At 46.2% G+C, this 12,630-nt stretch overlaps 1 protein-coding gene across 1 annotated transcript in view; it reads left to right on the forward strand.

Moving 5' to 3' along the window:
- Positions 1-281: 281 nt before the first annotated feature.
- Positions 282-12,630, forward strand: part of CNGA1 (cyclic nucleotide gated channel subunit alpha 1) — a 79,896-nt gene continuing 67,547 nt past the window's right edge. The window contains exons 1-2 of the mRNA XM_063956953.1: positions 282-385; positions 1,884-2,000. Coding sequence (XP_063813023.1) covers positions 282-385; positions 1,884-2,000 — 221 coding nt within the window. The remainder of the gene's footprint in view (positions 386-1,883; positions 2,001-12,630) is intronic.

Below are 12,630 nucleotides of genomic sequence, written 5' to 3' on the forward strand. Positions count from 1 at the left end.
GAGAATGTAGTGTCACATGTAGAATCAAGGTGATAGATAATGTAGTATCAGGGTGATAGATAATGTTGTGTCACATGTAGTATCACAGTGATAAATGATGCAGTGTCACATGTAATATCAGGGTGACAGAGATGATAGAAGAGGCTATGGAAAGAGTCTAAAGTATCACACACCCTGTATCAGTTTTTCTAGATATCAAAATTAACTAAAGACAAAGTCAACTTGCAGTATAAGAGGGCCATGTTCATTATCTGTTATTTTTTCCTTTAGGAAGCTATACAATGGCCAAATTAATTAATACTCATCATACTTATGGCACTATACCTAAAGTATCAATACAGGACATGGATGAAGAGATCAACAGAATGGAAAATGGCGAATGCAGGTACGTATCTAATTTATCACCATAGCAAGTCTATTGCTGTCTTTGCTCTCTCCCAGGTCATATCTATAATAGGTGCAGGGTATGCACTGCAGAGCACATGGGACCCTGGGTGCAGGGGAGGACCCGCACTGCACAATAACAAACCTCTCAGGGTCAGTGCAGCAGGTCCCCCTCTCTATGCAAAGTTCTGACTGTACCAGCTTCCGGGTCACGAGTGATACCCTCGAAAAGATGTGCCAGAGCCTTTGCTATCTTCTGCGCATGCATATCAATTGTAAGAGGGTGACAGTGGAAGAGTATAAGGGAGGGGGGCCCACTGTACGCCAATGTTTGTAGGCATCTACCCAGCCCTCAATCATGAACCTTTTGGACTCATAGATCACATCACAGGGCTGCAATAGAATGCTGGAAGTCGTAGTTGAAAAGTTATACAGCACCGTTGTCGTCAACATAAAAATTTTAAAAATAACAGGACCTTGCTACATACAGTATCTGCAAAAGAGAAAAAAGTTATTACATTTACTGAATTCAGTATGTGATAAGATGCCATTTCCATACTAAAATGTTTAAGTATTTACTTTTATGTGCACAGATCTTCAGATTCATGTAACCTAAAATCTAGCAGTGATCACAATAGGGTTAGGCTATCGCACAGGAATAAAGATGATCACAATCTGTTCCCTTTAACGATTACTTATGATGTTATAAGGGGAGGTGCGTCTAAGAATAAAATTCTACTACAGAATACAGACAGAAACAGTTTGAGTATTCTTACATTAGGCACTCACAGACTTTTATTAGTACATACAGAGGGTAATCATCACTACAATGTCTATCATAAAACTTCTCAAAGGGGTATGCTTTTATTTGTATAATTATAACTTGACAATCAATAGTAACGTAACCTGCACATGAGTGCCCGTTCCAACTCTCCAATAACTGGTGTCCACAAATGCCATATATATACGTGCAGCGCATAATGTTACAAATGCACTTGCATATTTATATTACACAGTGCTCAGATCACCTGAGACAATTGTACCTTTACACATGAGTTTCTTCCAGGCAAACATGAGAAAACTGTAATGGGCCCTACACACTTGCCGATACACTGATCGTTATGAATGAGATCGTGATCGTTAAAAAATCGTTCATATCGGTCAGTGTGTATGCATCAATGATGAACAATGCACGGCCCCGCGATTGTTCATCGTTGTTCTATCCTTGTTTATACATGCAAGTCAGTTTGGACGATATAGATGTATGTACTCTCATATCGTCCAAATTGGTCATCGATATCGTCCAATGTGTAGGCAAAAATCGTTGGCGGAAAAATCGACCATCGATAATATCGTTGATTGATAAAATCACTAAAACATCGCCCAGTGTGTAGAGACATTAGAACCTTTGAAACATCCCTCGCCACTGTAGCAATGGCAATTTTATAGGTTTATAAACAGCATTTACAGTATGTACTATTTATCTTGTCCAAAATCAGATTTCTAAATAAACAAGAAGAGAACACTGATGCAGTATATACAGCAGAACATGTAAAATGCTACAGCATATATTCAAGCAAGAACCGTATACATGCGGTGACTGCAGTACTACACCGGTAAGTACTATGGCCCCATTTATCAAGCCTTGGAGAGTGATAAATAGCACAATGATAAAGTACCAACCAACCAGCTCCTAACTTCCATGTTACAGGCTGTGCTTGAAAAATAACAGTTAGGAGCTGATTGGTTGGTACTTTATCACCGTGCTATTTATCACTCCGTGCTATTTATCACTCCAAGGCTTGATAAATCTATCTGTATAGGCAGCATTAAGCTGTTTCTGTTTGCAGATGTCTTATGCATACTTGCCTCCTCTCTGGGAGACTCCAGAATTTTGGTGACTCCCACGGACTCTTGGAGGAGTAGGTCACCCTCCCAGAACCCGGCCACTTTCTACTGAAATGGGTGGGATGTGGGGTTCAATGACACAAATCCCAGAGAACCCCCGTCATCTTGAGGACCTAATGAACAGAAGCACCCCACACCTACCCCTCAGTGATCAGCTGCATCTCCCCACTGGGAGCTTTCCTGGAGGGGAATATTTATAAGGTGGCAAGTATGATTTTACGATTAAACAAAGTACCAAATTAACCAACCATTGTGAGATCCTTATAAATTAACAGAGCCGGATTAACAGCGGGGTGGAAAGTGCGGTCGTCCCAGGGCCCCCACACAAGTGGAGCCCCCATACACTGTCCTCACTACTGCAAAAAAAACATCGGAGTAGCAGTACAGCATTTATCTGTCTCCTCTCCGTACTCCTCGGTAGCTGAAACGATCCATTACAGCTGCGGCCGCCGAGGAGCTTCACTCACTGCAGTGTGAAGTCTCACGAGATTTGACATTATCTCGCGAGACTTCACACTGCTGTGAGTGAAGCTCCTCGGCGACCGCAGCAGTAAAGGAACAGCTCAGCTGCCGAGGAGGACGGTTTTTATTGCAGTTGTGAGGACAGTGTGTGGGGCTCCCACAAATTTGTTGCCCAGGGGCCCCCACAGACCTTAATCCGGCCCTGTAAATTAACAATAGAAAATAAGAATTTACTTACCGATAATTCTATTTCTCGTAGTCCGTAGTGGATGCTGGGGACTCCGTCAGGACCATGGGGAATAGCGGCTCCGCAGGAGACAGGGCACAAAATTAAAAGTTTGACCACTAGGTGGTGTGCACTGGCTCCTCCCCCTATGACCCTCCTCCAAGCCTCAGTTAGGATACTGTGCCCGGACGAGCGTACACAATAAGGAAGGATTTTGAATCCCGGGTAAGACTCATACCAGCCACACCAATCACACTGTACAACTTGAGATCTGAACCCAGTTAACAGCATGATAACAGAGGATAGTCTGAAAAGATGGCTTCCAACAATAATAACCCGATTTTTGTAACAATAACTATGTACAAGTATTGCAGACAATCCGCACTTGGGATGGGCGCCCAGCATCCACTACGGACTACGAGAAATAGAATTATCGGTAAGTAAATAGTTATTTTCTCTGACGTCCTAAGTGGATGCTGGGGACTCCGTCAGGACCATGGGGATTATACCAAAGCTCCCAAACGGGCGGGAGAGTGCGGATGACTCTGCAGCACCGAATGAGAGAACTCCAGGTCCTCCTTAGCCAGGGTATCAAATTTGTAGAATTTTACAAACGTGTTCTCCCCTGACCACGTAGCTGCTCGGCAGCGTTGTAATGCCGAGACCCCTCGGGCAGCCGCCCAAGGTGAGCCCACCTTCCTTGTGGAGTGGGCATTTACAGATTTTGGCTGTGGCAGGCCTGCCACAGAATGCGCAAGTTGAATTGTGCTACAAATCCAACGAGCAATCGTCTGCTTAGACGCAGGAACACCCAGCTTGTTGGGTGCATACAGTATAAACAGCGAGTCAGACTTTCTGACTCCAGCCGTCCTTGAAATATATATATATATATTTTTAAGGCTCTGACAACGTCGAACAACTTGGAGTCCTCCAAGTCGCTAGAAGCCGCAGGCACCACAATAGGTTGGTTCAGGTGAAACGCTGATACCACCTTAGGGAGAAACTGAGGACGCGTCCGCAGTTCTGCCCTGTCCCAATGGAAAATCAGATATGGCTTTTGTACGAAAAAGCCGCCAATTCTGACACTCTCCTGGCCGAAGCCAGGGCCAGTAGCATGGTCACTTTCCATGTAAGATATTTCAAATCCACCGATTTGAGTGGCTCAAACCAATGGGATTTGAGGAATCCCAAAACTACATTGAGATCCCACGGAGCCACTGGAGGCACAACCGGGGCTGTATATGTAGTACTCCTTTGACAAAAGCTTGGACTTCAGGAACTGAAGCCAATTCTTTCTGGAAGAAAATCGACAGGGCCGAAATTTGAACCTTAATGGACCCCAATTTGAGGCCCATAGACAATCCTGTTTGCAGGAAATGTAGGAATCGACCCAGTTGAAATTCCTCCGTCGGAGCCCTCTCCTTCAGGATCCGGCGTTCAACCGCCATGCCGTCAAACGCAGCCGCGGTAAGTCTAGAGGTAGAGTGCACGGATCCTCCGTGCGCATCTCTTGAAGTTCCGGGTACCAAGTCTTTCTTGGCAAATCCGGAGCCACGAGTATCGTTCTTACTCCCCTTCGCCTTATAATTCTCAGTACCTTGGGTATGAGAGGCAGAGGGGGGAACACATACATTGACTGGTACACCCATGGTGTTACCAACGCGTCCACAGCTATTGCCTGAGGGTCTCTTGACCTGGCGCAATACCTGTCCAGTTTTTTGTTGAGGCAGGACGCCATCATGTCCACCTTTGGTTTTTCCCAACGGTTCACAATCATGTGGAAGACTTCTGGATGAAGTCCCCACTCTCCCGGGTGGTGATCGTGTCTGCTGAGGAAGTCTGCTTCCCAGTTGTCCACTCCCGGAATGAACACTGCTGACAGTGCTATCACATGATTTTCTGCCCAGTGAAAAATCCTTGCAGCTTCTGCCATTGCCCTCCTGCTTCTTGTGTCGCCCTGTCTGTTTACGTGGGCGACTGCCGTGGTGTTGCCCTACTGGATCAACACCGGCTGACCCTGAAGCAGAGGTCTTGCCAGGCTTAGAGCATTGTAAATTGCCCTTAGCTCCAGTATATTTATGTGAAGTGAAGTCTCCAGGCTTGACCACACTCCCTGGAAATTTCTTCCCTGTGTGACTGCTCCCCAGCCTCTCAGGCTGGCATTCGTGGTCACCAGGACCCAATCCTGAATGCCGAATCTGCGGCCCTCCAAAAAGGTGAGCACTCTGCAACCACCACAGAAGAGACCCCCTTGTCCTTGGAGACGGGGCTATCCGCTGATGCATCTGAAGATGCGATCCGGACCATTTGTCCAGCAGATCCCACTGAAAGGTTCTTGCGTGGAATCTGCCGAATGGAATCGCTTCGTAAGAAGCCACCATTTACCCAGGACTCTTGTGCATTGATGCACTGACACTTTTCCTGGTTTTAGGAGGTTCCTGACTAGCTCGGATAACTCCCTGGCTTTCTCCTCCGGGAGAAAAACCTTTTTCTGAACTGTGTCCAGAATCATCCCTAGGAACAGCAGACGTGTCGTCGGGCTCAGCTGGGATTTTGGAAAATTTAGAATCCACCCGTGCTGTTGCAGCACTACTTGGGTTAGTGCTACACCGGCCTCTAACTGTTCTCTGGATCTTGCCCTTATCAGGAGATCGTCCAAGTAAGGGATAATTAATACGCCTTTTCTTCGAAGAAGAATCATCATTTCGGCCATTACCTTGGTAAAGACCCGGGGTGCCGTGGACAATCCAAACGGCAACGTCTGAAACTGATAGTGACAGTTTTGTACCACGAACCTGAGGTACCCTTGGTTTGAAGGGCAAATTGGGACATGGAGGTAAGCATCCTTGATGTCCAAGGACACCATAAAGTCCCCTTCTTCCAGATTCGCTATCACTGCTCTGAGTGATTTCATCTTGAACTTGAACCTTTGTATGTAAGTGTTCAAAAGATTTCAGACTTAGAATAGGTCTCACCGAGCCGTCCGGCTTCGGTACCACAAACAGCGTGGAATAATACCCCTTTCCTTGTTGTAGTAGGGGTACCTTGACTATTACTTGCTGGGAATACAGCTTGTGAATAGCTTCCAACACCGTCTCCCTGTCGGAGGGAGATGTTGGTAAAGCAGACTTCAGGAATCTGCGAGGAAGAGACGTCTCGAATTCCAATCTGTACCCCTGTGATACTACCTGCAGGATCCAGGGGTCGACTTGCGAGTGAGCCCACTGCGCGCTGAAATTCTTGAGACGACCCCCACCCACCGGACCTGAGTCCGCTTGTAAGGCCCCAGCGACATGCTGAAGACTTTTCAGAAGCGGGGGAGTGCTTCTGCTCCTGGGAAAGAGCTGCTTGCTGCAGTCTCTTACCCTTTCCTTTGCCTCAGGCAGATATGAATGGCCTTTTGCCCGCTTGTTCTTATGAGAACGAAAGGACTGAGGCTGAAAAGACGGTGTCTTTTTCTGTTGGGAGGTGACCTGAGGTAAAAAAGGTGGATTTTCCGGCTGTTGCCGTGGCCACCAAGTCCAATAGACCGACCCCAAATAATTCCTCCCCTTTATACGGCAAACTTCCATATGCCGCTTGGAATCCGCATCACCTGACCACTGTCGCGTCCATAAACTTCTTCTGGCAGAAATGGACAGCGCACTTACCCTTGATGCCAGAGTGCAAATATCCCTCTGTGCATCTCGCATATAAAGAAAATGCATCCTTTAAATGCTCTATAGTCAATAAAATATTGTCGCTATTCAGGGTATCAATATTTCCAGTCAGAGATTCCGACCAAACCCCCCCAGCACTGCACATCCATGCTGGGGCGATTGCTGGTCGCAGTATAACATCAGTATGTGTGTATATACTTTTTAGAGTATTTTCCAGCCTCCTATCAGCTGGATCTTTGAGGGCGGCCGTATCAGGAGACGGTAACGCCACTTGTTTTGATTAGCGTGTGAGCGCCTTATCTACCCTAGAGGGTGTTTCCCAGCGCGCCCTAACCTCTGGCGGGAAAGGGTATAATGCCAATAACTTCTCTGAAATTAGCAACTTCCTATCGGGGGTAACCCACGCTTCATCACACAGTTCAATCAATTCATCTGATTCAGGAAAAACTACAGGTAGTTTTTATACAGCCCACATAATACCCATTTTTGTGGTACTTGTAGTATCAGAAATATGTAACGCCTCCTTCATTGCCGTGATTATGTAACGTGTGGCCCTACTGGAAAATACGTTTGTTTCTTCACCGTCGACACTGGAGTCAGTGTCCGTGTCTGTGTCTGTCGACCGACTGAGGTAATGGGCGTTTTAAAGCCCCTGACGGTGTTTGAGACGCCTGGACAGGTACTAATTGGTTTGCCGGCCATCTCATATCGTCAACCGACCTTGTAGCGTGTTGACACTATCACGTAATTCCATAAATAAAGCCATCCATTCCGGTGTCGACTCCCTAGGGGGTGACATCCCATTACAGGCAATTGCTCCGCCTCCACACCAACATCGTCCTCATACCTGTCGACACACACGTACCGACACACAGCACACACACAGGGAATGCTCTGATAGAGGACAGGACCCCACTAGCCCTTTGGGGAGACAGAGGGAGAGTTTGCCAGCACACACCAAAGCGCTATAATTATACAGGGACAACCTTATAGTAAGTGTTTTCCCTTATAGCAGCTTAATATATAATAATATCGCCAAAAAATGCCCCCCCTCTCTGTTTTAACCCTGTTTCTGTAGTGCAGTGCAGGGGAGAGCCTGGGAGCCTTCCCACCAGCGGATCTGTGTGGGAAAAATGGCGCTGTGTGCTGAGGAGATAGGCCCCGCCCCCTTCACGGCGGGCTCTTCTCCCGGTTTTTTCTGTAATCCTGGCAGGGGTTAAATACATCCATATAGCCCAGGGGCTATATGTGATGTATTTTTAGCCAGTAAAGGTAATTACATTGCTGCCCAGGGCGCCCCCCCCCAGCGCCCTGCACCCTCAGTGACCGCGGTGTGAAGTGTGCTGAGAGCAATGGCGCACAGCTGCAGTGCTGTGCGCTACCTTAAGAAGACTGGGAAGTCTTCAGCCGCCGATTTCTGGACCTCTTCTCTCTTCAGCATCTGTAAGGGGGCCGGCGGCGCGGCTCCGGTGACCCATCCAGGCTGTACCTGTGATCGTCCCTCTGGAGCTAGTGTCCAGTAGCCTAAGAAGCCAATCCATCCTGCACGCAGGTGAGTTCGCTTCTTCTCCCCTTAGTCCCGCGTTGCAGTGAGCCTGTTGCCAGCAGGACTCACTGAAAATAAAAAACCTAACAAACTTTTATTCTAAGCAGCTCTTTAGGAGAGCCACCTAGATTGCACCCTTCTCGGCCGGGCACAAAAACCTAACTGAGGCTTGGAGGAGGGTCATAGGGGGAGGAGCCAGTGCACACCACCTAGTGGTCAAACTTTTAATTTTGTGCCCTGTCTCCTGCGGAGCCGCTATTCCCCATGGTCCTGACGGAGTCCCCAGCATCCACTTAGGACGTCAGAGAAATAATAATCTCATCTAAATGTGTTTTAACACAATCAAATGCCATCTCCCATTTACCCACCACTGTCTATTGTAATAAACTAGGTGGTTTACCTGTTTGAGATATGGCACAATCACACACACTAGTACAGATGTGTCCTTGTTCTGCTATCCCGGGAGTATATGCAATCCTATGGATCGCAGGTGCATACGTAGTGTACATGCATGGCTGTGGGCATGCAAGTCGCTGGGAAATGACCCAGGTTTGATGCAGCTAGCGGCAAGAATGAGCAAGGACTCATATAAGAACTCATAAGGAATAAAGTTATAAGTGCTTTTATACAGGGCATAGGGGGATATGTATCAACACTTGGAGAGAGATAAAGTGGAGAGCGATAAGGGGAAAATGTGCCAGTGGAGAAGTTGCCCATGGCAATCAATCAGCTGTTAAGTAACATAAATCAAGTGGGTGTAGTATTGTATGCCGGCGGCCGGGCTCCCAGTGACCAGCATACCGGCACCGAAATCCCGACCGCCGGCATACCGACAGCGTATTTATTCTCCCTCCAGGGGGGTTGTGGACCCCCAAGAGGGAGATAAAGTGTCGGTATGCTGGCTGTCAGGATTCCGGCGCCGGTACACTGTGCTCCAGGATCCCGGCAGCCGGCAACCTGAAGACCACCCATATCAAGTGTATGCTATAAAATTATACGTAGCAGCTGATTGGTTGCCATGGGCAACTTCTCCACTCTTTTCACTGCTTCATACATCTACCTTAAAGTACCAATCAATCAGCTCCTGACATTTTTCAAATACAGCCTGTAACGTGATAGTTAGGAGCTGGTTCGCTGGTACTTTGGGGTCTATTCATAAAGCAGAGGAAATCCCTGTTTTCTTTTTCTCTGCTTTGGGCTATTCACAGAGCGGGTTACTGTGGAGAAGTTCCTGACTTCTCCAGCATCACACCTGCTCCATGGTTGAATCGCATCACCATACTTTCGTAAGGTGAATGCTATTCATAAAAGGACGGGAAGCTCAGCTTTCTGCTTCTCCATGAAGTTCAGATTCACCATCTCAGGTTGGCGCAATTTGAACTTCAGTGTGGAAACTGCAGGGGCGCTCAATACTCTCTGCCCGGCTCTAGTTCCACCCCCTGAACTCCCAGCAGCACCTGCAGCCTTCCGGGACTGCAGCCGGTGGCGCATGCGCAAAGGGGACTTGCCAGCCTCGCTGAGGGGACCACAGGAGAAGAATGCACCGCTGGTGCCCTGGATACCAGATTGCATCGCCAGAAGCACAAGTATACATCAACTGCTACTTATCAAAGCTATATACTGTATCGCATTGAACTGTTGCGATCTATAGTGATAAGTAACAATTTAGTTTTTGCTTTCTACATGAATAGACCCCTTTATTCTGTACACTTTATCACTCTCCAAGCTTTGATACATATGCCCCAATTACCTAGTGGTATTTGAAGAGTAAGGAGTATGCTATTCCTTAGCACAAACAAATTTACAAATCACCAATAATTATTCAGTGTGTACTTAAATAATCATTATTATAAATGATTACTATGTTATGACAATGCTAAATTCCTTTGCCTTATAACAACCCTTTATGAAGCTAAGAACACTGTACGCTGTTTACTTAAGAAGTACCGTAATGGTACGCTAGTTGCGTAACGATCGCTCAGCCGTAGGCGAGACGCTCAAGCGTCACGTTCGCTCACGGCCCAGCGATCACAGGACACGTTATTGGTTATGTCTAGGGGAATGATTCGCTGTAGCGTAGCATACGCTCGAGACCACGAGGAGGTCACCAGCGATGCAGACGCTTACAACACTATACCTTTATGATAAAACCTTATACCAATGAAATACACTGAATACCTTAATGTGAGTACAGGGTGTAAGTGCAACCTTGTGTAACCTGACTAACTACAAAGCTGCTTGAGCGTCACCGACGCTCAAGTGAACACTTAACACTATAGGAAATACACAGATGCTGGTTTAGGTTCCAAAGCCTATTAACTGTATTATATCTAATATACTTGTAAAAAGGGGATAACAGTACAAATGATACACTACAATATAACAGAGACTTCCTAACCACAGAACTAAACAATAAATACAAAAAGACAATACTACACTGACCTAAATGCAATACAATACAATACTATCTAATACAATACAATACTAGCCTAGTCTAGGGGAGATATGAGAGAACAGAACAGAGAGAGAGAGAGAGAGAGAGAGAGATGAGATGAGAGAAATTGGCTCACAGAAAGACAATGATAACGGAGAGAAACTTACGCACAAAGGGTATGATCGCCTGCGCCTCGATATCCAGCTCCCGGCTATCAGCAGATAACCGTTGATGAGAGAGTGAGAGCTGGATGTGGTCGGCCTGCCTATTTATGCCCCACACACAATGCAATCTCCTGGTCCTACAATCCCATTGTCCATTGGCCGAAGGAATTCGGCCCTGCATCATAACAAAAGGTCATAGGGTGATTCATACAGGTGGGCTGTGACGATTTCCAACAGCTCAGGTGGGTGGGAAACTGGGTTTCCCGCCGCATACCTGAGTATGTGTAAATAATAGAAATGGACATAAACTTCTTATGTCCATAACTATTCGCACGAGCGATTAATACGCTCCAAACCAACACCGGAATATTGCTAATTAAATACTCTTCCGATGGGTACCAAACACTGCTGTATGATTCCTGTTAGACCCTTTGTACGATATAAAGAGGGATTCCTCAGCTCTGGGACATTGTATTTTAACCAAACTTTCAGAATCTATCAAAGGGACCATGATCTATAAACTACATTAATTGTGAACATTTGTAACGAATGAGTCGCACGCTACGACTACATAAACTCTACCGTAAATACGCATACCGCGCCTGCGAGTGCACGTTATTGCGGGTATGCGAATCCACGGGAGAGCGCATGCACGCGCAGCGCGGACCAGTGTGCGGTGCAAATATGGCAACGTGCATTGAGACATTTTTCTGACTTTGACAGTCCACCCTTTGGCAGTCAATAATAACTGCCACAAAACATTTAAGGAGAAAAATGTAAGTCAGGGGTTAATTGATTTCCATGGTTGGGTAGGGGAGGAGAGAGGAGAAGGTGTGAAGAGGGTATGACCTAGTGAGATAGCAGAAGCATGTGTGTATGAATCCATGTTTGGGGGGGTCATGTATCATCGTGCCGTACGTGTTGTAAATCAAGCTTCGAGGTATTGCGAAGTATACATTTGAATTCCTTCTTATCCTGTGGTACAGGTCTGTGGATGGGCTGTCAAACTTTACCGAGCTCTTTTCGGCTGTGGTTGTAACAAAATGGGGATGCACATTTTAGTTGATGATACATGAATGGGGGAGGTATGTGGTTGCTGATATCTGTGCCTGTATTCCCTATCGTCTATGTGTGTCGTTACCTGAGGGTTGTAGAGATGAAGATAAAGAACACTTACGAAAAATGCAATGATATTCTATGTCAGGGAAATGTACATCTGTCGTCGAAGTTGTTTTCGGTATCTGTTGAGAGTCGTCTTCTTTGCGCTGTATTGCTCCTTAGGCATGAGCAAATAGCTTTGTCTGAGCCATCAGATTTACAAAAATGTTGGGCTAGCGTGAGTTTAAAGATACTAGGGAAACTGGGGATCTATGGCAAAGTTCATCAAGTGTCCATATTTAAAGTTGTCAAATCTTCTTCTTTGGTCAATCCGTTGTCTGTATACATCTCGTCTCGTCAGCTTCCTCGTCCAAGGGGGTCTTTGTATCTTGGAGAAAAGCAGAAAAACAGGTGAAAGAAACGGACCGTATAATCGCATTTTCATCACATTCTGGTTTCTATCATTGGGTCATAAATCAAATCCAGGTTAATTACAGTTTCCTCACTCCTCAAGCTCATCACTTTTGTACTTTGTTTGCACCTCATTAAAGCCTGCCCGCATCTAAATATCAATCCAATCGATATAACGACACCTAAGATACATAGTAGAAACTTTCCAACATCCATTATGACTCCTTGAGCCCAGTCTCCCAAACCGGAGAACCAATTTCGCGGGTTCAACCATGACACCCAACCAGTCAGCTCATTACCTACAGCAGCAAGGGTGAGATTGTGTTTTCGACGAAATT

Source organism: Pseudophryne corroboree, chromosome 1 (assembly GCF_028390025.1).
Source record: "Pseudophryne corroboree isolate aPseCor3 chromosome 1, aPseCor3.hap2, whole genome shotgun sequence".
Classification (NCBI taxonomy): Eukaryota; Metazoa; Chordata; class Amphibia; order Anura; family Myobatrachidae; genus Pseudophryne; species Pseudophryne corroboree.